The 26320-nt window shown below is 47.0% G+C and overlaps 1 protein-coding gene across 1 annotated transcript in view; it reads left to right on the top strand.

Annotated features, from left to right (window-relative positions):
* The window catches only part of PLCH2 (phospholipase C eta 2), a 71495-nt gene extending 45595 nt beyond the window's left edge, over positions 1 to 25900 (top strand). The window contains exons 8-25 of the mRNA XM_064634361.1: positions 324 to 494; positions 2256 to 2349; positions 4727 to 4930; positions 5373 to 5493; positions 6223 to 6394; positions 6656 to 6763; positions 8029 to 8187; positions 8917 to 9009; positions 9714 to 9814; positions 10150 to 10247; positions 10564 to 10746; positions 11108 to 11215; positions 11394 to 11518; positions 11904 to 11988; positions 12511 to 12657; positions 13579 to 13658; positions 18239 to 19283; positions 22880 to 25900. Coding sequence (XP_064490431.1) covers positions 324 to 494; positions 2256 to 2349; positions 4727 to 4930; positions 5373 to 5493; positions 6223 to 6394; positions 6656 to 6763; positions 8029 to 8187; positions 8917 to 9009; positions 9714 to 9814; positions 10150 to 10247; positions 10564 to 10746; positions 11108 to 11215; positions 11394 to 11518; positions 11904 to 11988; positions 12511 to 12657; positions 13579 to 13658; positions 18239 to 19283; positions 22880 to 24615 — 4830 coding nt within the window. The 3' untranslated portion in view covers positions 24616 to 25900. The remainder of the gene's footprint in view (positions 1 to 323; positions 495 to 2255; positions 2350 to 4726; positions 4931 to 5372; positions 5494 to 6222; positions 6395 to 6655; positions 6764 to 8028; positions 8188 to 8916; positions 9010 to 9713; positions 9815 to 10149; positions 10248 to 10563; positions 10747 to 11107; positions 11216 to 11393; positions 11519 to 11903; positions 11989 to 12510; positions 12658 to 13578; positions 13659 to 18238; positions 19284 to 22879) is intronic.
* Positions 25901 to 26320: the final 420 nt, after the last annotated feature.

Below are 26320 nucleotides of genomic sequence, written 5' to 3'. Positions count from 1 at the left end.
GTGGTGATTCTGGCAGACACGTGCACGCTGTGTGCTGTGCTCAGGGTGCACTGCCCTGCTCCATTGCATGGATAGCAGAAATCCTCCAGAGGGTTCCCTGGGGAACAGGAAAGCCCCTCACCCTTGTTTCTTGGCTCGTGCACTAATGTGTGAAGGAAAAGCTGTGCAAAGCATTCTCATGAGAGCTCAGCCCGTTCCAGCAGGCTGAGCAGGGACAGCACCGACCTGCTGCTGCTCTGGGGTTTGTCCTCGTGCAGGGGTTTGTCTGTGCAGAGGGGGTGCAGGCAGGTGGGTTCCTGACTGCCCTGTTGCTGTGTGTGCAGGAGGCTGACACGGATGACAACCAGGGCACGCTGGACTTCGAGGAGTTCTGTGCCTTCTACAAGATGATGTCGACGCGCCGCGACCTGTACCTGCTGCTGCTCACCTACAGCAACCACAAGGACTACCTGGACACAGACGACCTGAGGCGCTTCCTGGAGACTGAGCAGAAGGTGGGCCCGAGCCAGGGGGAGCAGTCCAGTGTGCTGCCCTTCTGCTTTGCCTTTCAAACAGGGAGAGAACTTCAGCATTGTGCATGTGAAAAAATAGGCAGCTAAATGTCTCTTGATTTTCACCTTGTAGGCTGGCATGACTATTTCTTCAATCTTCTTGCTCTCACTACCTTTTTTTTTTCCTGTAGGCTCCTTTGTTGTGCCCCTAAATATAATCTCTACAGTTTCTTTCTTTTTTCACGTGTTCTCTTAGAAAAATTCCATCAGCATCTGTCTGTTCCCAGTATTCAGTGTCCTGGAACGGAGCCGGTGTTTCTGTCTCTACCTGGGACTTAGTGCACAGTCCGTGATGAAACACTGAATTGCTTTGTCACACTATCTCAGCTCGTAAAGTTTTAGTTTTTCAAGAGCTGTTGAGAGAATGTATGGAAAGTTTTTGAAATACTCTGTAGTCCTAAGAAGTTGTCTCTGAGTGCTTTAACTCCAGTGCTGCAGGAACAAATGCACTGACTGGTGTTTGCCTTTTCCCATCCCTGATCTCTGCTGAAGCTGCATCCCTGTGGGTCAGAAATGCCCATCAGCTTCAAACAGTGCCTAAGAAGTGAATGCCTAAAAAAGCCACCTCTCTGGCAGTTGTCCTTTTGGATAAGTGGAGTGTGTTTCCATTTCATTGGTCTATTGATCCTCCAGATGGTGAGAGGAAAATGAACACTCTCCACAGGACACAAATCAGCTCAGCTAATTACTGACATGGACAAATCCTGCCTGGAGGGCTCCTCTCCCTTGCCTTCCTCATACAACATGTTCACTCTATGCCAGAAGAGCCTTATCTTTTGACCTCAGCAAATGGATCATGTATGTTCAAACCCAGAGTTACAGGTTCTTTAATTCCTCTTCTTCTACTTGTATTTATTAGGTTTTAAATCACCCCCAGAAAAGGCACTGATCTGGTGGCAGATGTGCTGGTGGTTTCACTTCCCCATGTTACCAAAACAGTCCCCAGTGTGGTCACTCCATTGCAGTCCCCTCTGGTGACAAGGGCTGTGTTTTCATGTCAGGGACAGCATCTCACAGAGAGGATTTGCTGGACCACTCAGGACAGGAATGGGAAATAATAGCATGGAGAATAGAGAATAAATCAACAGTAAATAGCAGGAATATAAATTAATAGTGTTAATAGCTCAACATAAATGACCCTGTTTTTATAAATGACAACCTTTCCAGACAGCATTTCCAGACATATATTCCCCTTTGTACTCTTTTCTTTTTTAGTTGAGAATGCAAAGCAACCTTGAAGTTAGCAGATTCTTCCTGAGAACATTATGTCCTGAATCTCTGTTTCCCTGCTAGTAACAGATTTTTCTGTCTGCTGCATAAAGATGAATCTTTTTTTTTACTTTATTTTAAAGTAAAAAAACCTTTGATAATGCAAACTAATCCTTTAATCCTACAGGAGAAGAAATCCCATTGGTTTGTGACAAAGCTTGTTCTGTTTGGATGCTCTGTGGTGCCTAATAAGAGATCTGACCTACAAAGCAGGACTCTGTGATCAGGCAGCTGCCAATGGCACAGAACTGCTCACAAAGTGCTGCCTCTCTGATCTGCCCTGACACTGATTGACAGGAGTGAGAATCCTGCTGGGAACTGGAAATCCCGGGTCCCACTCGGGATAATCTGCCCAGTTGTTGGACTGTGTGCAGAGGGAAGGGCTGAGGGAGGCTCTGATTAATAGTTACCACTTGGGTTTTGCTGCTGTTCCAGATGACAAATGTGACTAAAGAGCATTGCCTGGAGATCATCAACAAGTTTGAGCCGTGCCTGGAGAACAAGAAGGAGGGAGCCCTGGGGATTGATGGTAAGCTGCTGGTGCAGGGAAAAGGCAACTGCTTCAATGCTTTTGCTTGCATAATACATAGTCATAGATTTTGTCATGCTGTACAGTGTGCTTCCAGTCTTTTTGGTTTCTTAGTATCTGTTATTTGCTGAGGAATGTAAAGGGAAGTTGGATCTCTTTGGAAGAGTTTTGACAAGTACATAAGATGAAACAGCAATCACTGAAGGTCCAGATGGAACTGGATGAGGCTTTATTTATGCTTTTGGAAAAGAAATACAGTAGAATTCAGTTGCATCATTCCTGCAGGTATTTTTGGAAATCCATTAAGTGTTACTAAGAGGAGTGATGTGCTCCAGAGTAAATGTGTGAAGTGGGATGATGGATTGGAATCTGTGGGGGTCATGCCTTCCTGCCCTTTGCTGCTGAAGTCTTCACTGTGAATATATCCCTGCTGCACCATTGGGTGGGGAGCTGTTATTTTGGGGACTGACTGTAAATCCTTTCCCCTAAATAGTAAATCTTCTGCCAGATCTTATTGAACCCAAGGAAGGAGTACATTCCTCAGGCACTAGCTTCTGTGCAAAAGTTCTGGGACCTCTGGAAAGTTAGTCCTGCCCATTTCTGTGGGTGTGTTGTCATCCTGAAAAGTGGCAAAACAGAGGTTGTTTGGTTTCCTGCATGAAGAAGTGGGTAATTTCTGGTATAGAGTGTAAAGTGGGGGTTTTTCCAAGAAATGATGGTTGCTTAGGATGGATTCAGGTCTGTTCTACTTCCAGACTAAACTTTCAATTTACTTTAAAGCTTATTCTAATTCCAGTGAGGGAGCAGTGGATCTTCACTCCCTCCTGTGTCTTCCTCCTAGGACTGACAGATGCAGTTGGTGTGAGCTCACCATAACAGTCATGATCTCATGTGTTGACAAGTGCTTAGAGCAAACCACAGTGGGTTTTCAGCAGCTGCCCTGCCTGGGCTGGGTGGGATTGACTGAGGAGAAGCCTCTGGGTTTGCAGGGAGAGGAGCTGATGCCCTTCCCCTCGTGGCTGTTTGCTGGCACACACTGTGCTCTCTCCCCTTGCCATGGCAACTGCTCTCCCTTGGTTGCTCCTCTGTTTTCCCCCTGGCTGTGTCACTGCTTTGCTTGTTGATTGTGGGGCCTCAAGAGCCTGGAATATTTGTCTGAGCCGAATTCCCTGCGCTGTGTCCCCGTGCCTTGTTCAAAGAGCTTTGGCTGCTATTTGTGTTTATCAGCTCTTTTCCTTTAATAAAACTTTCATCAACACAAAATGTATAGCCTAGAAGAACCATCATAAAGGTGACATTTTATCTTGTCACAGTCAAAGGAAGTGTGCTGAGCCCTTCAGAAGTTTGGCAGGATTTTACACGGGCACTGTTTTATTTATGGAATGAGTGAAATGTCAGGAGCATTAGCAGTCTGGAAGCAGAGACCTGTCGAATAAAGGCTGGCAGCAAAGCCACGGTGGGAATGGGAATTTGAATCTTTCCTTGGTGGTGAATGGAAAATATCTGGGGGCTGCTTGAAGTGGCAGTGACAGTGTTTAGTGTTAGCCTGAACTGTGGCAGTGTCTGTGTGTGTGTGCACAAATGTGCACTGGGGGTCTGAGAGCAGCAGTTTCACACGGAGATAAAATCAGAACTTGCTAAAACTTTGCTTCTCACCAGCAGTTGTGATTGCAGTACACAAATGGTCCAGGTGCTGGTGTCTGCAGGGTTTGCAAGCATCCCACTGCTTTGGAAAAACATTCCTCTGGTCCATCACCGAAAGCCCTGCAGTTAATTGATATTTTGGTGTCAAGCCTGGAGTGAACTTTGGTGTCTAAAGTGACATTAATGCAGTTCTGCAGATCTCCCCCTCCACATACATGTTTGTGCATGAGGTGTCGTGTCCAAATTCCAGGGTGTAGCTTGTACAAGGCAATGTGTGTTGACATTCTTCTGGTATTTTCAGGAGAAAGAGAGGAGAGGAAAGTACCTCCCTTGTCTCAGACTGTGTTGGGCCACCAGAACTGTCTCCAGGCAGTACAATATCACAGACCTTACAACACTTCACTGAGGAGCAATACCAGGATATGACTGCAGATCTCTGGGGGCTTTTATGTGCCGTGTGATTTGACAGCCCAGCAGAATCTTTTGACACAAATTGTAAGCCTAAAGAGGAAAGGCAGAGCAGGGAAAGCGTGCAAAGCAACTGGAGATTTCTTGAAAAGCAGCAACCACACTTGGTCATGGTGACAGCTGGGGTGTAGTGGTGCTGTTTCTTTATCTTACACGTTCATGAATATGTTGGTGAACACAGGGATGCATTTTTAGGCTGGTTTCAGGACAGTTACAGCCACAAAAAGGACAAAGCTGTGTTACTGACAGTGCTGTTTGTTCGCAGGTTTCACCAATTACATGCGGAGCCCGTCAGGGGACATCTTCAACCCCGAGCACTACCACGTGAACCAGGACATGAGCTACCCTCTGAGTCACTACTTCATTACCTCCTCACACAACACCTACCTCATGGGAGACCAGCTGATGTCCCAGTCCCGGGTGGACATGTATGCCTGGGTGCTGCAGGCCGGCTGCCGCTGCGTGGAAGGTAAAGGGCAAAAGGGAACACTGTAGGATCTGTTGTTTTGTTCCTCTGCAAAGGAAGAGCCCTGGTTTCTGCAGGAGACACGGTGAAAATGGGTAGAGGGAAAAGCCAGGGAAATGGTGTCTTCCCTTCATAAAGAACAATAAAACTTGAGCCTGGAAATAAGGCAAAGGTCTGGGGAGTGTGTCCTGTCACAGTACTCCTCAGCACTGCTTAAGTGGAGTTTTTTTGCTTGGGGCTTTCTCAAACATCTGGTCACAGGAGACAGTCAAGGCCAGGGAGTTCCTACTGAGGAGGGATGTTCAGCACAGTGGGGAGGGAGGTTCAGCTGGGGTGGGAGGGAGCCTGGCCCCTGCTGTGGCTGGTTGCTGCAGGGAATTGCAGGGTCTCAGTGTTCCACAGCTGGGTTCCCTGTCTGATGGGGGCTCTTGTTTCTGTCCCACAGTTGACTGCTGGGATGGGCCGGACGGGGAGCCCATTGTCCACCATGGATACACTCTGACTTCCAAAATCCTCTTCAAAGATGTGATTGAAACTATCAACAAATATGCCTTTATCAAGAACGAGTATGTATCCAGTGTGCCAACCTCTGAGTGCCAGGGCTGTGAGCAGGTGTTCCCTGGCATCCTTGTACAGGCAGTGAGTGCAGATCCAACCTGCAGAATTCCTGGCAGAATTCTGGGTTGTTTTCTGAGGGGAAAGCCCTCAGAAAGCAGGAACAAGGCAAGGCTGAGTAGGGCATTCTGCACAGAGGGGTGGAGGCTTTGTCTGCAGGCTTGCTTGTGTAACACTGCTCTGTTGCTGATTAGAAAAGTATTCATGAAAGAACTGACACAACAGGTTTATCACTTGGTTGTTGGAAGTGAGAAGGTGAAGACAAAGCCCCTTTGGGGATCTTTTCTGTTCTTGTAGCTTTTATTTACTTTTCTGTGTGCAAGTACAAAAGGGCTGAAGCACCAGTTGAGAGGAGAGCTGATGGCACTGGCTGTTTGGGTTTTCCTTGTGAATGGCTTGCTGGAGTGTCTGGTACGAAGTGGAGATCAGGACTGAGCAGTGTAGGAAGGTGACTGGTAAAAAAATGCATCATATCAGGTTGCAGAAGTTTAATTCTCCTGTGCTTGTCAGAAAATCAGCCATTCAGTGGAGGGAGCAGTTGTGCCATTCCCACAGGGATTTATCTCCCCTGTGGGTGTCACTGGTGGTGCTGTCACAGCAATGCTCAGGCAGCAGTAACCCTTCTCCTCTCCATGCTGTGAGAGCTGAGTTTGCAGCTGGGGTGGCTCTGTCTGTGCCAGGTACCCCGTTATCCTGTCCATTGAGAACCACTGCAGCATCCTGCAGCAGAAGAAGATGGCTCAGTACCTTGTGGAAATCCTGGGAGACAAACTGGACCTGTCCTCTGTGCACAACGACGACTCCACAAAGCTCCCTTCGCCAGCAAGTCTTAAAGGAAAGATCCTGGTCAAGGTGAGCACCTGCTGCACTTGTGCTGTCCCTCCTTCTGTTTGTGGGATGGTGATTCCTGCCTGGCTGTCCCTTACACCCCAACTGCAACCCTGTCACAAAAAGCAGTCCTTGAGAACTGGTACTTAAGGTTCTGAACAAATGTCTACTCCAACAGTAAGAACTTGGTTGCGTGCTTTGAATAATTCTTATTAATTTTTTTGAAAGGTGTGATAGCAAGAGCTGCATGAAAACCTGCTTCTGTGTGATGGTTTTATTTTGTAGGGCAAGAAACTTCCAGCCAACATCAGTGATGATGCAGAGGAAGGAGAAGTTTCTGATGAGGACAGTGCTGATGAGATTGATGATGACTGTAAACTAATGAATGGAGATGTAAGTTAAGCTGAGTGTAAATGGACATCAAGGTTTCCCATCCCAGTGAGAAGAAACCTTGCCTGAGTTCTCTGGAATGTGGATGTGGTCTAATCTTTGGGGTTCATCACAAGTGTTTTGGGTTCTAAACCTTCATGGGGGGACAGATTGGACAAAAGCAGCAGTTCATGTGGTTATGTTCCAGGTTTGGAATTTTAAATAGTCCTATCTCATGATTCTTCATTGCATCATGGTGTTCTATCCCTCAAATGCAAAAAAGAAACAAAGATATTCTGCTTACAATTGTGGTCATTGTTACAGAGCATCCCTTTGCTTAATGGTGGGCTTGGCTGATTTTTACTGTAAAGAGGTGTTAAGAAGGGAGAATACTTTAATCTCTGCTTGCTTCAATCTGAAAATGCCTTGTTTCTTCATCCTTTTCAAAAGAGTTTTTTTTTTTGTTTGTTTTCTCCCTTTAATCTTCTGGCAAGTGCCATTGCACCTCACAGAAACAACATAAATACACAGCAAAACCATTTAATAGCATAAACCAGATTGCCTTGGAGAGAGATTGCATTCTCAGTCCTCTCTCCCTCAGGCTGTTTCCTCATTTTGTATTATGGATTTGATCCTTTTCATCTAAACCTAAAAGAGAAACTTCTTCTTCACAACTTCTTTGGGAAGGAGACTGCCAAAGGAGAGAAATAATGGCTTTGTTTTTTTCAAGTTATTACATTTTGGCATATCACTTTTCAGTAATTCACAGCATTGTCTCTGTTGCTGCAAGGTTTACTGATGCTTCAAATCTGAGATTTGCTACACCTGGTTTGCTTTCCAAACCAGATTTTGAAGAGCTCAGGAAATCAGAGCTTGTTTCATGGCAAATGTAACTGGGAATTCTTAAGGCCCACTGAGAAAACACAATCTGTTACCCCTCAAAAGCACTGGGATTGGGAGTGGAAAAGAAAACTCTGGATTTCTATTTTTGTTTCCCCCACTTCCTCACATGGGCCATGATGTAACTATGAATTTTCCATGAAAAAAGGGCTGATGGAACAGAGCAGAGATTTGACTCAATAGGTGCTGCTGTGTGTCAGTCCAGTGCAGTCTGGGGATCACCTCAGTAATAACTATTTCTGGGTTAGCACATGCCTGGCTTGGAACAGACATTACATCTGAATAGCTCTGCTGAGGGTCAGTCTGGCTTTAATTAGAACTGTTTTAATTACTTTTTTAAAATGATTTTTTCATCACTACCTGGTTTAATGATTCTGTTCTGTCTGTAGGCATCTGCTAATAGGAAGAGAGTGGAGAATATAGCAAAGAAAAAGCTTGACTCACTAATAAAAGAATCCAAAATCCGTGACTGTGAAGATCCAAACAATTTTACAGTTTCCACTCTGCCATCATCAGGAAAGGCTGGGCTGAAATCCGAGAGTAAGAAGGTGAGCATGTTTTATTGTACTTGTGTTTATTAGTTTACTGAATCCATATATTATTGACTTCAGCTTCGCAGCTGAATTCCTGCAGTTGATAATGATGCCAGGTGAACATCACTGTCACATACACAAACTTTTTTTTCTTGCTCACACAGCAACTGGAGCATGAAATGTACACGTGAAAGGACTTCTCAGCAGAAGGACTTTGATTTTCCATTATAAAAACTGCATATGAAAGTTGAGCTTTATTTTTTCCCTTGGCTGTCTATGTTCCCTGCATTTACATTTGTATTTTAATTTTATATTAATGCTAATTTGTAAAAATGCACTCAGCCCGCAGACTACACTTCATGAATTTGAGGCATTTTCATTTTAGGCTTTGTAATAAGCCACAAGAAGCTTAAGAAGATTGTTCCATGCAAACGAAAAGCAGTGGAGATCTGCCAGTAATAAGCAGGTGTAATAACCAGGGATTAAAACTAAAATAAGGATGAGAACTAAAAATCAGCTTCCCAAAACATTCTATGCCTCGAGTTTTGTATGTAGTTTAAACATAATGATTTACAGGGGGTCTCAGACAGTTATTTTTGTAAGAGCCACTGCAGGGCCAGGACTGGAGAGTCCTTTAGCCCAGCGCTGTGTGTTAACAGCCCATCACCTCTCTGCTGGTGTTCAGCTGCTCTGCCTGCAGCACTCAGGCTGATCTGCTGTGTTCTTCTGCCTTTGCTGCTGCAGAGCAAACTGGAGGAAGATGTGGAGCCTGGGGAGGATTTCAGCCCCCACAAGAGGCACAGCCGCTCCCTGATGGGCAGCTTTTCCAAGCGCAAGGTGAGCCCTGCCCCAAACCCTGAGCTCTGCAGGGTGAGCCCTGCCCCAAACCCTGAGCTCTGCAGGGTGAGCCCTGCCCCAAACCCTGAGCTCTGCAGGGTGAGCCCTGCCCCAAACCCTGAGCTCTGCAGGGTGAGCCCTGCCCCAAACCCTGAGCTCTGCAGGGTGAGCCCTGCCCCAAACCCTGAGCTCTGCAGGGTGAGCCCTGCCCCAAACCCTGAGCTCTGCAGGGTGAGCCCTGCCCCAAACCCTGATTTCTCTGAGGGGTTTTTTCTTTGCACACAATGGAGAGGAATGTCACTGCTGCACTGCCTGCAGCACCTGGCTCTCAGGCTGCTCTCTGAGCACACGGGCTGGGGAACTGCTTAGCATGGTGCATAACACACAGTTCCAATTTCCATGAGGGTCTGAAAGCATCCAGGGTCCAACTGAAAAAAACAGAGAAATTCATTTGGATCTAACTGAAAAAAACCCACAAAAATTCATTTGCATCTTTTATCTGAGGATTTGTGCTTCCTTCATAACAAATCTCAGACCTTGGGCTGTTGTCCCCATGTGCTGCAGTACCGAGTGTTACAAAAGCTGTCATTACTCATTTTCTGTAAGTAACACACTCATTGGCATAACAAAGCAGAAATGTATCCAGCTGCTCAAACCTTGATCACACAGTTATGATATTACAGTTTTATTTCCCTCTGGCACAGAAAAAAGGAAGCAAATTGAAAAAAGCATCAAGTCTGGAAGAGGGTGAAGACGATTCGGATTCTCAAGGGAATTTAGCCAGGAGCTCTGTACATTACAGCAGGTTTGTTAACAAGTGATTGGACAGTTTTGTTTCTAAAAAAGATAACTTACATAATTGCACCACTAAATAGGTTTGCTTCAGGTCAAGATGCCAATTTGTTGGAGGCTGCAGGCATCTGGTGTATGGGTAGAGAAGAATCTTTTGTATGGGTAGACACAACATCATCAGGAGGATCTCTTGGTGCAGTTCAGACTAATTAGCAAAGCACAGTGGACCTTTTATGCATTTTGAGCTCTTAGTAGCTCATATATTTCTTTGCCCTGATTTATTTTAAAATACAGAAGATGACATTTATCCCTTAATTAGCGGGAAATTAATTAGTCTTATCTTCCTAGGATAAACCGACAGAAGAAAACAATGAAGCTGTCCAGGGCCCTGTCTGACCTGGTGAAGTACACAAAGTCTGTTGGCATCCATGACGTTGAAAGTGAAAGTAGGTTGAACTAAAAGTCTGCTGAAAATAATTGCTACACAAAGAAATTGAAATGTTTTTACATATCTGCTTATTAAAAGAAGACTCCTTAATGAAGATTCAGGTCATTCAGCTTCATTTTCCCAACCATAACTGCTCCAATAAGCACAGCATTTTGCTGTGATACCAGGAAATACAGTTCCCTCTGAGTGACATGTACTCAAATGATGCCTGATGGTTAAAAGGAACAAGCTCCGTGTAGTTTTGCAAGCTTTATCTGGATAATAAATAAATAAACAAGGAGATTAGCTCTAATCCCTTCCCCTCTCCCCTGCAGTCTCTTCCAGCTGGCAGGTCTCATCTTTCAGTGAAACCAAGGCCCACCAGATCCTGCAGCAGAAGCCAGCACAGTACCTGCGCTTCAACCAGCACCAGCTGTCCCGCATCTACCCGTCCTCGTACCGCGTGGACTCCAGCAACTACAACCCCCAGCCCTTCTGGAACGCGGGCTGCCAGCTGGGTGAGCAGGGCACAGCTGGGGGGTCTGGTGGGGGGTGTTCCCACAGGAGCTCCAGAGCCACCTCTCAGAACACTCACAGTGCTCTGCTCGTCCCGCTTCGCTGGCCGCTGGGTCTGCCCTGGTGCTGTCTCTGTTGTCCCCTGGATTCCCTCAAACACGTCCTACATCCAGCTAGTTGTGTGATAAATGGAAACTAGTGAACTTCTCAAGTGCAGGAGGACTCAGAGCTGAGCTCTTTTGGAGAGCTCCTCCCCCTGAAGATACGCTATACGTCACAGAAGAGAATTGTTTTTCCGTAAGACACTTGAGTTTTTGCATCTGAGAAGTCAAATCTAAATCTGAATTTATTTTTTTTTAACAGTTGCACTGAACTACCAGTCAGAGGGGAGAATGCTGCAACTGAACCGGGCCAAATTTAGTGCCAATGGGAACTGTGGCTATGTCCTCAAACCCAACTGCATGTGTCAAGGTGAGGCAAACGAGCCAAAGCAGTGGATCACTCACTGCAGGAGAAGACTGGGTGTGGGCCCTTGTTAGAATTTTTTTATAAATGCCTTTCTGATGCTAGAAGCAAACGAGCCAGAAGGTATCTGTAACAGAAGTCATGTTGCACTTCTTTCTCTTTATGTGACTTCCCATTCTTACAGGTGTCTTTAATCCAAATTCTGAAGACCCACTGCCTGGTCAGTTGAAGAAACAGTTGGTTCTAAGAATTATCAGTGGTCAACAACTCCCCAAACCACGTGATTCCATGTTGGGAGACAGAGGAGAGGTACTGGACAGTCAGTTCTTGTGTTGCATAAGATTTATTTCCATATTGCCTGGGCTAAGGGTGAGGATTTCACCTTCTGCACTTATCTGTCAGGAGTCACAGAACATGAGTAAATTGGGTCACTGCCATCCTTAGAAGTGAAGTTTTCTTCACTTCTAAGCACCACAGCAGTGGTTTGATGTTTTTCCTCCAATTGTCAACACAGTGTGTCCAGGAGAAACAAAACCCAGAGAGAATCTTATCAACATAATAAACAATTAGAGATGGATCAGGACCAGTAATTACTGAGACATTAAAGTACAATGCCCACATTGTAAAAGCCACGTGTTTGAGTTTCATCTTTGTCACTCATTTTTTTCAATATTTGTTACATTTTGCTTTTCAGATCATAGATCCATTTGTTGAAGTAGAAGTTATAGGCTTGCCTGTGGATTGCTTCAAAGAACAAACCAGAGTAGTTGATGACAATGGTAAGATTATCTGGGGTTTCATTTTTTTAATGGCTGAAACATCCTCTTTCAGGCAAGTTTTGTCCATAAGGATTGTAGTAGATGGGATTTGGTGCCTATTACAACAAAGCACTGACAATTTGATTTAAGCATTTTTTATGTTGATTAGACTTGGATCTTGAATTGTTTGACTAAGTTGGTAAAATGTGCTGAAGGTCTTGGTGTAAACCAAGTCATTTGTCTTCTCACTGGGTATGAAAGGAGGGGGTTTTGAGCTTGCTGTGCTCAAAAGTAACTCAGGTTTTCCAAACCCCTGCTGAAAGCAGGGCCAAATTTCAGTAAGATCCAACTCTGTTCCTTGCAAATTCTCGTGCTGTTGTTGTGTCTCCTGCTGGGTCCAGGGGCAGTGCTGGGTTCTGCCAGAACAAGATCAATCTTTTGGGAGAACTAGAATGGCACTGCCCTTTGGGCATTCCTTAGGTAGGCAGCCTTCTTTCTTGTTCTTGTGACTGAAATCCCTGAAAGCTGACCCTTCACTCCAAGGTTTTAACCCCATGTGGGAGGAGACACTGGTGTTCACAGTGCACATGCCAGAGATTGCCCTGATCCGGTTCCTGGTGTGGGACCACGACCCCATCGGGCGGGATTTCATCGGGCAGAGGACAATAGCATTCAGCAGTATGATGCCAGGTAAGAGAGGGGGGCAAAGCCCACATTAAAGGGCTGGGACTTCTGTCCTGGGGTAACTGAAGGTGCAAATGCTGGATTGAATTGTGTGTGTCTGCTGCAGAAGTTTCTAGTTAGAGCAAGAGAGTGGAGTTTGGACCCTGAGTTCTCTGCCTTGGTCCACCACTGACTTACATGGGGATGAAGACTGAATCAATTAACTCCAGATTTTTGGGACTAGATTTTCAAAAATTCTCTTAAGCAGGGTGGCTAAACACTGTGGGCTCAGCAGGCTACCATAGAGCATCTTTATTGCAGTTACCTAATACTGCTTTTTCCTCCATTTCTTTACAGCAGTTTTTGAAAACCACCAGAGTTTTCATTGCTCTTATGACTATTAGTAGCAATTTAATACAGAACATATAGTTACCCATTCCAATGATGGGATCCAGGTTATTAAATGCCATTTTCTAGCAGTTTCCCATTTCTGTTTTCAGTTCAGTCTTCTTTCATGTTAAAGCTTCTGTGTCTATTTTTCTTTCCTTTCAAAGTAAAGAAAAAAGTTTAAGATTTAAAGCAAACATCCAGTCTCAATAAACTGACCTTGGAAAAAATGTTTGCACTCTTAAAAGTGGACTGTAAGTCCCCAGGAGAGAATGTGGTAAAGTTTAAATCATGGGTTGACAGCAGCAATAACAGAGCCTGGATAAAAGAGGACATGGGGTTTTTTTATAAAATTAAAGGGGCAAGAAGAAACAGCAGTGAAGTTTGTCAGTGGTGTGACTCAGGTACCTGAGTGTGGCAAGGGGATGCACAGCCTGGATGCTTCTTGTGAGGAGGGGCTGGAAAAAACCTGCTTGCCTTCTCTTGCTGTTTGCAAAAGGAGAGTCTCCAGGTGCTCCTCCTGCCCCCTGTTCCCACTCAGCTCTGCCCACTCTGTTCCAGGTTACAGACACGTGTACCTGGAAGGCATAGAAGAGGCTTCCATCTTTGTCCACGTGGCCATTAATGACATCTGTGGTAAGGTGAGTGCCTCTGGGGGTGTGGCACAGCTTGGGCACGGGAGGGAGCTCACGGGGGTCTGTAGCACACTGGGGGAGCCCAGGGGGTGAAGCTCCAAGCCAGCAGATTTGTTCACTCAGAGTAAACTTCATCTCCGTGCTTGTCACGGTGAGACCCTTCTGAACATCCACGGAGATGAAGAAAAGTCATGGGGAAAGTTCCACCAGAGACTCCTGCAGTGCCTTTTTGGGGAGGCCATGGAGGAAGGTTATTTCCTTGCAGCACACACACGTTTATCTAACCCAGTCTGGTTGTGTCCAGCCCTGGAGGTGCCCCTTGCTGAGCCAAAGCTGCACACCTGAACCCTCAGTGCTTGGTGCCTGCAAAGCTTGTGCTAAAAAGGCTCTGCCTGATGCTTTCGCATTTTAAATTTAATTAAATTCTTCAGGGTTGTTTGCTTGCGGTTTTTTCCATAACAACCCTTAAAATGCAGAGGAAAAGTGATCCTTGTAATAGTTGTTGGGCATATTTACACTCGTTGTCTGTTATTAAGAGTGTGTTTGCTTCACATGCAGGAAAAATACAACTCAGGGTTCCATATCTAAATTCCCATGAAAGTAAACCCCTGACTTCAAATTTTTCCTAGGCCAGCTAAAAACGAGAGAGCTTCTGTGCTCGCAGAGCACTGGATTTAGTGCCTTCTGCGGTATCAAAGTCAATGACATTCAGGCAGCAAAGCATCTTGCAGAACCTTGAGCAGCCCAACCCGAGCTCCCCGCGGTACCGAGGTGCAATTCCAGCACCGCGACTGCAGGAGGAGGCATCCAACAGGCTGGGAATTCCCAGCTCCTCCTCGGGAGGGGCGTTAGAGCGCTCCTTAAAAAGGAGAACAGCTTTCTGAGCTGCCAAATTTCAATCCCCTGTTGGTTACCTGCAGCTGCCGAGTCACTGCTCGTGACAGCAGCGTTGGATGGAAGGGGCAATGCTCGTAGTCTTTGTGAATGTTTGAAGTGTTTTCAAGTCAAATCTTCTTTGGCAATATTGCAAGGCATTCTCTCCTTTTATCCTGACTTTGCTGAGCCTTTCATAATTATTTGCTCTTAGTGGCTTCTTTGTGAGCCCCTGGCTGGTGATAACGTTTGCAGTAGGGTGACCTGCCCATTTAAACTTGGGCAGCTATTTTGAGGACGTGAGATTTTCTTGGTAGTGTTTAAACAACCAAAAGGCCCTTGTGTGTCACGGTGTCTCCTCCCTGTCCTTACCCATTACCCTCCAAACTACTGCACTGATCTGTTTTTCCAATTGCTTTACTCCCCTTTCATGTTCTGTTAACCATCCCTTATTGCTTCTCATTATCACTGCAGTCTCTTTGGGTTGGCTGGTGTTAAGAACCTGGTGCTGTGCACTGACATAATTAAAATATAGGGGTTTGGAAGGAAAGCTGGTATATGGTTGTGTTTTTTTTAATTTATAATTTTTAATAAAAACTACTGAAAACATGGGACAAATATTACACAGCCCTTTCTGCTTTGGTTTCTCTCAATCACTTTCTGCTTTGATTTTTGGTTAACAGAGTTCTGTCAAAACTAGAATTATTTCTCTGTTTCCCCTATCTTAATTATGGGCCAGTTAAAAATCAGCCCAGTTATCAGCCTGGTTTTACCCCTCCTTTATTAATCCAGAGACCCTAATGCAAACAGTAACCTTTAGGGGCGTTTTTATAAATGGAGATATCCCACCAGCTCAGAAGCTTGATATTACTAAAGCAGAGTCTTCGATTTTTTTTACCTTCACTTGTGTGTAACTGAAATCCAGATTGCTTTGTTTCCTGCAGAGGCTTTTCTCTGTTTCTGTCTCTTCTGTGGTCTGTTCATGTATTGCAGAATTTTGGTGGTTTTCTAGGTGTGCCTATCTCTGGGATCCTCCCTCACCGTTATTTTGCCTTTGCTCTGTCTGTTTGTGATTTCAGTGGGCTTCTCTATGTCAAAAAAGTCTCCTTTTAGAAGCAGAGCGTTTTTAGACACCTCGAAGGTACCCCCTCCTGTCCGGGGAGGTGCAGTGACACCACCACACACCTGCATGCCTTAATTGGTAGCTTCATTAGCATCGATGTTCCTTATTAGCATTTTCAAGCTCTCCAACCCTCGGAACATGAGTTGTGCCATTTGACTTGGTCAGTTCTGTTGGGTCATTGGCAGCCAGAGAGCCCTCCCTGTGTGAGGCAGATCCAGGATAAAAGTCCCTCCATCCCTCTCTCATTTGTCTGAGTGTCTCCCTCTCCTGCCTTTTCTCTCGAGTGCAATAACTCAAACCCCCCCTTTCCCATGGAAAAGAACATTAACACTGAACATTTGCTAAACTGTGGAAAAGCCTCTTGTGCTGGTTTTCAAGTCTCCTGTGGAGAATGACACAGCCCTGCAGCAGCTGGGCTGGAAGCTGCAAGCACAGTGTCCTGGATCTCCCTCACAGCTGCTCTCTTTTTGGTTTTTTTCCTTAGTTTAAAACTTTTTTTTCCCTAAGTTAACCAAATTTGCCTTTGGATTCTTGAATCACTCCACTGATTCAAGCAATAGTGTCCAGCTTAACGAAGCTGCACCAAACAAGCCAGAATGAACCTGGGGCCCTGCACTGCGTGTCACCCATTCCATCAGTGCTTTCCTTTTCTTTTTGGTGGATATTATTTGTGTGTGTGTTTGTGTGACAATTTTTTCTGGGGTTTGCAAATATTGTCTGATTTTTATAGCAAAAATTCATGTACTTGCCAACTTGTCTCACAGTAAGCACAGTAATCGAAGCAGACTGTTCAATAACCTGGCTCTTACAGAAGGTTTCCCAATATTTAAATTACAATTTCTTTGCCTTGTATGGGAAAAATCAATCCCAACCTTCTTTATCTTATCCTGAGGGCCATTATAGGTCTCTTTTTAATCATGTGCTACTCACACTGGAGATTGGCACGTGGTAACTAAACTTCAGTCAATTATAAAAGTAATATTGTGAATGCTCTCACTGGGCTGAGTGTCAGCAAATAAACCTCGATGCCACATGGCAGGTTGGGCAGGACATGGGGGGATAAAAGCAGCTTTTAGCCCGGGCTCTCTGCACAGGGCAGCCAGTGCCTGTCCATTAATTCCTGCAGGGCAGAATTGGAAATGCAGGAACATGCACTCAAATATTTATTTGGGGGTGAGAGACCATTGTAATTTAAACGAGACATTTCTGTGCCATTGTTTGGCACCGCAGAAACGTGACCTCACATGACATCCCAGGGCACACACTGAACTGACCTCACATGACATCCCAGGGCACACACTGAACTGACCCCACATGACATCCCCGGGCACACACTGAACTGACCCCACATGACATCCCCGGGCACACACTGAACTGACCCCACATGACATCCCAGGGCACACACTGAACTGACCCCACATGACATCCCAGGGCACACACTGAACTGACCTCACATGACATCCCCGGGCACACACTGAACTGGCAGGAGTGCCAGCGGGGCCGGGGTGCTGAGCAGGTCCTGCCACGGGGCTCTGGCAGTGCCTCAATCCCTGGCTGATGGACCTGGGGTTTATCCAGCTGCTAAAGAGAGTCTGATCTAACCGGGCAACAAAGACAGCAAAGGAGGAGCAGGTTAGCAGGGAAATCCCTTTGTCTGCTGTGAGGGATTTGTGTGTACGAGGCTGTACCTGCAGAGCTCCCAACACTGTGCTCCCAACATTGGCCTCTCGCTGTAAAAGTTGGCAAGTGCACCTGGAATGCTCACAGGAATGCTGACACTGCTCCACTGACATGTCAATCACCTGTATGATGGTGGGAGATTCATGATGGTGAATTTGTATGTTTAGTGCTTTAATAAGTACTGAAGAATATGAAGAACTGTATTGTTACACTGACTAACTTCCCTTGTTTATGGTGTGTTTCCTCAGTGATGAAAACATACTCGAGTGTCTTTGGATAAGTGTTGTATGGTAGGAAATTACCATAGAAATTGAAATATTCGGTGATCATTTGCCTGCATATAGTTAACTGCTATTCATGATAGTGCTCAATTCAATTGAAGGGTAAATCTCCTTTAGACTGAAAAAATATTCTGTATTATGGCCAGTGTTTATTTCCCAGCAGTTCCTAGAGAATGCATTTCCAGCTTGTAATTTAAATGCATATGTTTTGGGTGAAACTGAGAAACTCTTCAGCTTTCAGAATGAGATCCTTGTAGACAGAAGTAATTCCTTTTTTATTGCTTTGTCTTTTCAATATCTCTCATGTTTATGTAGATGTTGCAAGTAGCTACATGCTAGTAAGGGAATGATGGCAAATAGAGAGATAAGTGTGGTTGGAAAATGTTATCTAAAAACATAACTGCCAAAAAAAAAAGAGATGTGATGTTTTGCAAAGCTGGTGTTAGTGATTTCTTCCATTTTCAGTCCCTGTCCTATTTCTGGTTTAGTTCTCATGCTGATGGCAGGAATATGGCAGGAGACTCTCTGTGTGGATGATGGTTTGTTCACAAGCTCCAGTGCCCAAGGGCAGAGAGTTGTGTTTTGTGCAAAGGACTTTTTATCTCAGTCCCTCTGTATTTGTCTTGCAGGCCAAACCAGCTCTAGGTCTAAAAGGGCTGTTTCTCAGAAGTCCAAAGCAGGCCTCTCTGGACAGTCATGCTGCTGGGCAGCTGCACCGCAGACCTTCCTTTAGCAGCCACCTGCTGCGGCGCACGGCCAGCGCGCCCACCAAGAGCCAGAAGAAGACCAAGAAGGGCTTCCCCGAGATCGCTTTTGACACCAAGGACACGGGCTCGGACGGGGCCGGGGAGGACCGGGAAGGGGACGCCGCCTCCCAGCCCCGCTTTGTGCAAGAGCCAGAAAGAGCTTCTCCATCCCCAGCTCCCCGGGACGGTGCCGGCGGGGAGGCGCCCGGCCAGGGGGGGAAAGGTAAGGCCCAAGGGTCTGGCAAGGGCCAGAGCCAGAGCTGTGCCCGGGCGGGGGCTGCCCTCAGCGAGCCCCTGCCCCGGGCGCGGCGGGTGCGGCCGCAGGAGCCCCCGGGCGAGAAGCAGAGCGTGTTCGCCCGCTGCGCCATCAACAGCTCGGGCAGGATCGGCGTGGCCACCAACTGCATGAGGTGCATGATCGGCTCCAGGGACAGCCCCGACCTGGAGGGCCCGTGGGCAGAGCCCCCCGCCAGGCCCGCTGCCCACGGGCAGGGTGGCAGTGCCGCTGCAGAGGAGAGGGTCGAGCTCAGGACCTGGGTGGTGAGGGCCCAGCCCAGGCCCCAGGCGGACCCGCAGCCCCGCGGCAGCCCCGGCACTGCCGATGACCCCGCCGGCAGCACCCAGCCTCTGGTGACCCCAGGGAAGAGGAGTGTTGACTCTAAATGTCACGGAATAAAGGCTCACTCCCGGCAGCGCTGGCAGGGCCAGGCAGGTGGCAAGTATGGAAGCACTGTCAACCTGGTTGCAGCCAGCAATGGCTCTATATCCTCCAACTCCAGCAGTCTAGAAAGCCTTGGAAGCCCAGAATTCCCCAGGCACTGGTCTGAACCTTCTCGAAGGCAAGTGGGCACCCTCCAGAGGGAAATGAACGCCTTGTTCGTTCAAAAGTTGGAGGAAATTCGAAGTAAATCCCCTATATTCTTTACTGGTAAGACCAGATTTTCTTCACCCTTCCCCACTGTAGATCACGTCGTCGTCTCAGCTTCTGCATTAGCATCTTTACTTAGAGGCTCCTCTATGTTGTTTGGCTGTCAAGAGCTCTTTTTTTTTTTTTTTAATTTTGGCAATGACAGAAAAAAAAATCTGCATAAATATTTTTCTTTTATTTTTTGTAGACATGTCTGGTCTAGATCAGTCCTTTCCATGCCTAGTGAACCATCTGCAGTAGTAACACTGTCAGTAGTCTATGAGTGTTTGGGTTGTCTGTTCAGGGTTTTTTGTTTCCTTGCTTTTCTTAGTGAATGTGGTATGATACTAAGTCAATTTTAAGATCCAAACCAGAGCATTGAGTGAGATTGAATATGGGAAACCCATATCAGCAAACAATATTTCCACTGTCAGTCTTTGTGTTTCACTGGGGGATGACCACATCAGGAATGAGATCTAACGTGTTCCCTCCTCAAAGAACTTGCAGAAGTACTGCCATGAATTCAGGGATTCCTGGATGGAATTCCCTGCTCTGGGTTATTCAGGAGATCCCATTTGATAAGCACAGCTGCCCATTCTGATCCTAGATATGTAAATTCCCAGCATGCAAACATTTATGGATTCACTCAGTGCTCCATAGATGTGCCTGTGACCTGAGGGCACAGTTGCACAGCACAAAGCAGAGTGTGAGCTGATGTTCCCTGACATCAGCCAGCCTGGGCCACTCTTGGCATCTCCCACTGCAAAGCAAAATGTGTCCAGTTAGGGCAAAGCTGCTAAAACTGCCTCGTTTGAGAGTTGTTTCAAGGCAGAAATAGGTCTGTGGTCACTGGGACTGTGGACTGTGTGTTTGTAAAGATGGAAAATGGAACAGAGGCTATCAAAATATGAATTTTAATAAGGAAAATGGCTTTTTTTTTCCCTCCTGATTTGGCACGAAGGGGAAAGAAGGGAAGAGATTTTGACAGGAGTTTTCTGTTTCATAGAATTGTAAAGAGGAAGTAAAGAAATAGAGCTTTTGGCTGTGACTCTTAAGAGCTTCTCTTCAAATCCCTCCCCCTTGTCCTTAATTGTCCAAGGAATCTGAGCACTGATGGTTCCATTTTCAGGAACAGGGAAGTGACTTTGGTGCTTCTTAAGATGTAATTCTTCTCTTAGTAACAGATTCTGAGTGGGCTTCTTTGAAAGCCCCATCCAGAAATTTGAGATATTTTAATTGTTTGATCAGTTCAGTCTGGTTGGGTGTCCACAATTTTTCTTCTCTTTTTTTTAATACTTTTTTTTTTTTTTTAGTGTATTTTTCCATTATCTGCTCTGAGCTTTTAGGAAAATACCAGGACAATGGGAGGGGAGATGTTTGCCGCTTCCCGTGACTTGCAGTTAATCCAAAGCAGCAGAGCTCTTTCTGTGCCTAAATTATTGGCATCAGGCTTTTCACAGGCTCTGAGTGGTGTGACATATGAAACCATTTCCCATTCTCAGTGCCAGCTCCCCCGCCAGCCCCCCGAGCCACTAAACAAATATTGTGATATGCTTGAAATTTGATTAAATCCATCTGACTTCCCAAGCATGGAATCAGCAAACCCTCCAAATGGTGAAATGGTGCCTTGGCCTGGGTGCTGCTGGTGCAGTGACAACCCCTCTGTTCACACAAACAGCTCCCTTCCCATCCTGCAAGGCCGTGCCTTGGGCCAGGAAACCAAGGAAACAGCCCCTGGAGCGGGGCTGCACTTTGGAATCAACATTCTGCTGCTGGGAAGTGCCCCCAGGACAGGACAGGAAACTCGAGTCTCTCCTCTCCCTCTATGGCACAGCATTCCATTTGCTGGGGGTTTGCCTTCCAAGTGTGCCTCAGTCTGTGCTGGGTGGGGAAAGGGAGGCTCGTTAGTCTGATCAGCTCTGGGCTTTTCCCTACACTCCTCCAGATACTGGGAATCTGGGAGTGTTGGATTTTCCTTATGGGCACGTGTTCCTTCTTCCCTTCTGACAGTCCCAAGTGATGCCATACAGGCCATACAGGGGACAGTCTTTTCCTGTCACTGAGCTTCTGGTCGCTGTGCCGGGCTGGAAATCCTGAAGGAAAGGCAGGGATTTCCTGGGCATTTTTTGGTAGTGCAGGTGATTGTTTTTCCAAAGCAATAGGAGATTGTTTTTCCAAAGCAATCTCTCCTTTGTAGAAGGGGAGATCAGCTTCCTCTGAGCAACCTGCTCTAGTGGAAGGTGTCCTTGCCTGTGTCAGGGGGGCTGAAACTAGATGGTTTCTGAGGTCCCTTCCAAGCCAAACCATTCTGTGATTCCACGACTCCATTCCCCAGTCCAGTGGAGTGCATTTCTTCAACACTAACAAAAATTGTTTGTCTTCTTCTAAGACAAAATAATGGACTTAATACCGTCCATTTGTGGATTCCATTGAGTGCTCTGGTTGGTCAGAAATTCTTAGGATCCTACAAACATGTGTGAATATTCCTGTGTGTCTCCTTTCCCTCCCTCAGCACTAATTTATCCTGTTATCTGCACCTGCCTTCCCTACATTAACTGGATTTTTCCTCTGTTCTGTCCTATTATTCGACATGCACACTCTCTCTCTCTAGTTAAGAACTGAAAGGACAAGCAAGTCAAAGGTAACTGTCTGCTGAGTGTCCCTGGTTCGAGCCCCTTGTTGCCTGTTTTCCTGGTTTGTGTTTGTTCCCTGCCCTGTAACTCCCTGCTCCCGTGTTCCTGAGGTGCTGTCTGTCTCCGTGGTGCTTTGTGAGCTCTGGAATGCATGGCTGCCCCGTGGTTTGGGGGTATGGGAAGTGGTGTGTTTGGCATGGTTGCTTTGGCCCTTAGGGTACAGCCCATAAATATTGCAGGGGGATGGAGCATTTCCTCCAGGGAGTTGGTGGCTGCAGTGATTCCTCAGGGCTGTACTGTCAGCCTGCTGTTCATGAACCCTCTGTCTGTAGAGCTTTTGAAAAAGGAGTTGCCAAGTTTTTTTTTAGGAGAACAAAGTCTGTTTAAAGTTTTTGGTTTGTTTTTGAAAGTCCCATTGCCAACATTCCACTGTGTCATCCGGACCATTTGTAATCTGCTCCACGAGTCCTGTGCTGCTTCTCTCCCGAGTAATTGGTCACTGGGATCGTGTCTGGTGTTTGGGCACTGCTGTTCTGATTATTGTTCATGGGCTGGCTGGGATCTGATACACTGACCTCTGTGGGAGCTGGAAGGAAGGGAAAGAGCCATTGAAGTGATGCTGGATAGTGGAGGAAAGAAACTTAGTTTACAAAAGGGGGCACAAAGGACACAAATTGCTGGGTGCTGTTGTTTGATAAGAAAACCAGAACAGTCATATGATGCTGCTGTGCATGGACTGAGATTCCTGAAACAGGGCTTTGGGCAGCTGAAACCGAATGATCAGAGATTTTTGCTGCCTTTAGCCTGGCATTTGAATTCATAAGTTATTTTAAGAATCATGATTAATATACACAATTACTGCCTTGAAAACAAAATGATAACACAGAAAAAATAAACCTTAGCCTGAACTGTGATTTGTGAGAGGTAATTAACCCTGTATCTCTGTTTCTTTCTTTTTCCTCTCTCTCCATGCCTCCCAAGCAGACGTCTGCCGTTTCTCCATGCAGAGGTCAGTCACTTCTTTGTGCAGCCTAGAAACGATCACAGAGGAGCCAGTTCTTGCCAATGAAACCCATCACTGCAGCCTTGTCTTCCCTCTGCCCGTTACTCCTTACAGTGACTCTGAAGAAGGGTCTGTGTCTGACCATTCCACCGAGGCTCAGTCAGAAGGAAGCAGCACATCCAACCAGCCTCAGGAATCTCCACTCACTAGAGAACAAAGGACAAACCTGGCTGCAGAAGACAAAGTGCAGGTTGTCCCAAGAGCAGCTGACACAAGTTTAGTAGCCCAGGAAGATGAGAGGACTAATGTGGCAGGACGTATCTCAGAAGAAAGTGGCTGGACACGGGTGTGTAGTAAAGCTGAAGGTCAGTGTGGGTTGGCAGCACGTCCCCAGGAAGCCAGGCTGGCAGTGGCAGCAGATCACAGTGCTGGCCAACCTGCTGGAAACTGCCAGGAGCAAAACCACCAACCAGGGCAGGTATTAACGGACAGGAAAAGCACCTCTGAGTCCAAAGGGCAGCAACTGGGGGCAGCAGCTGTTCTACCACAGCAGAGCAACGGCACGAACAGCACACAGGCAGACACTCCCCAGAGGGGCCGGGCTGCACAGGCTCTGCCTGTCCCTGTTCCTCAGGTGAGCTCTTACATGACAGCCAGGAGGGCCAGGAGTGCTGGCCCGAAGGCGTCAGAGCCCTCAGGGCCAGCCCAGCCCGCGGGCAGCCCGTCCCCAGCAGCAGAGGTGTACTGCGATGCCACCCTCCACGACCGCATCTGGAGCAAGCTGGACGGCAGCAGCCACTGCGACAGCCTGTCCTCGTCCTCCAGCATGTCCTCCAACGACACCGTCATCGACCTGTCCCTCCCCAACCTGGCCCGCAAGAGCCTCCCTGACCTCGGCCTCCGCCAGGACCCCCTGGAGCCCCTGGCCCTCAGGAGGGGGCTGCGCCCGCGCTCGGCCACCGCCTGCAGCAACGAGATGCCCATGGTGAGCAAGAGCAAGTCCAACCCCAACCTGAGGTCCGGGCAGCTGCCGGCAGATGAACTGTGCCCTCGGCCTCTGGCCAGGAGCCCTCAGGACGCCTTCTCGTCCATCCCCAGAAGGCACACCTGGAGCAGGCTGTACATGGAGAGCCTCAGACAGTCTTCTAACAAATCCAAAGCACGTGATACGGTTGGGAACAACCAGGCAAAATCCAAGAGCCTGGGAGACCTCACCTCCGATGACATTGTGTGCACTTTTGAGAGCAAGTACCGCAGCATCAGCAGGAGCTTCGTCACGCGCTCCATGCGGGAGCAGCGCCGCTCCTCGGGCCTGAGGGCCCCCACCAGATCCCGGGACGAGCTGACGGAGCAGCTGAGGAAGCTGACAGCCTTCCAGCAGGAGAACGACATCACGTCCCCCATCAGCGTGGAGCCCGGCGAGTCGGAGGAGGAGGGGGAGAGCGTGGGGCTGCTGCGCCGCTCGTCCTCGCGCAGCCAGAGCCGCGTGCGCTACATCGCCAACAGGGCCCGGCAGGCCCAGGAGAGGCAGCGGCTGCAGGGGCTGGGGCAGCTCGGGGGGAGCCCCATCGAGGAGAGGGGCAACCCCGAGGGGGCCTGCAGCGTGGCCAGGGCTGTGTGCATGGACGTGGCTGCTCCCCCCGCGCTCCCCGCCCAGCCCAAGGCCCAGCCCGACTGCAGCGCGGACACCGAGGTGTTCTTCATGCTCAAACTGTGACCCGGGGGCACCCAGCAAGGCAATGTTTACACTCCTGGCACAGCAAAACCCAGCCCTGAGGGGCACAGAGCAGCCTCCCATGGCCCAGTGCTTCCTGGCCTTCCCTCGCCTCCAAGGGTGCTTAATATCAGGACTCCAAAAGAATAGATGAGTATTCTTTTTTTAATTACACCTTTGCCAGCCTCCAGTTTGGCCTCCTTTGCGTGTGACCACTTCTTGCATCTGCAGTTTGCTCTGTGCAAATCTCCTGGTCTTTACTAATTTCAGTAATTCTTCTTACAATGGGTGACCTTGATGTTTAATAGCTCGATGTGATGCTAACGACAGCTAAGGTAAATTTTGGTCTTGCAAACTGTGGATCCATGAAAGGAGGCTGGACTTCAAATCATGTTCCCTGTTCTATTTTCTGGAAGAGTCTGAGGCCTCTGAGGGTGTCTTCTCTGGAAAATAGTCAGAATTGCAGTGGGATTGATAATGTAGTAGATAAAGTCTGTCTTCCATCATGGACCTGCTTATTTCAGTGAAAATCCATATTTTCTCTTTGAAGAAGAACTCTCTTGTTCCAAAGCAATGCTTTTTTAAACCCAGCTTGTTTATATATATAAATATATATATATATATATAGATCTGTATGTCTGCACCTGTGTGGGCACATGCACACCCTGAACCTGAACTGTGGCTGGTCCTTGTCCCAAGGCATCATCTGAGGGAATGAGACAGGAGAGAGAAGGGAATGGGGAAAACCAGACAGGAAATGCCTTCTGCCTGGACTTCAGGAATGGCTGAGGAGCATGCTGGTCTCCTCTTGGAACAGCACTGTCCCTTCTGATGGTATTTTACCAATGCTGCTGTACATAGCACTTTTGGGATGAATTTTACTATTTCTGTATTGCACTGCCATGCAAAATTTTCAATGATATGTTTAAAAAAGAGAGATATTTAATTTTTTTAGATGGACATATTTAGAATTAAATAACAGCCTAAACAGAGTAATAATTTTCCCTCCCCACTTTTTTTTACTTCTTATTTTTAATGTTGTCGTGTCCCCCCCCAATTATGATGTCATTTATTATAGATGTACATTTTATCAGTAATGGAGAGCAATGTTTACTGAGATGCATTTAAAGAGAAACAGAGGTTTAATTTTATTTCAGGCTGCATAGAGTCCCTATTATTGAGAGGATATTTTGCCTTTGTAATGATTCTTTTGCGTATATTGCAAAATCTAAAGATTTGTTTGTAAAACCACCCTTACACTACTAAAATAAACATATTTAACCTTCCAGCTGTTGACTCGTAGCTGTAACAAAACACTGCGGTTTGTGATACACAAACACGGTTAATTTCACCTGCTTTGTTTGAAAACTTCCTTTGTGGCTGACATTTCGTTTTCCTCTTTTTCAGAGCCGTAGCCAGTTCAGACCCAGCTCAGGTTTTCTCAGGTCCAGCAGAACACGTGCAAGTCTTGGCAGGGACTGACCTCCTGTTGTGAGAGCCTGGCTGGGAGGAGGGAAATTCCAGGGGAGCTCTGTAATTAGCAGCCAAACAGAGAGAATCCAAGGAGCCAAAGGATTCTCTCACAGCTGTGCCAGTAGCACTGGTGGCCCCGTTGCATCACTGAGGAGCTTTGAAGTCTGGCTGGAAATGCTGCAGCCAAGTTTTGCTCTTCACTTGTCTCATTCAAAGCTCACTTCTGTTCCTGTCG

Source organism: Pseudopipra pipra, chromosome 22 (genome assembly GCF_036250125.1).
Source record: "Pseudopipra pipra isolate bDixPip1 chromosome 22, bDixPip1.hap1, whole genome shotgun sequence".
Classification (NCBI taxonomy): Eukaryota; Metazoa; Chordata; class Aves; order Passeriformes; family Pipridae; genus Pseudopipra; species Pseudopipra pipra.
The sequence above is the reverse complement of the archived record's forward strand: the minus strand, read 5'-3'. Positions and strand labels throughout refer to the sequence as shown.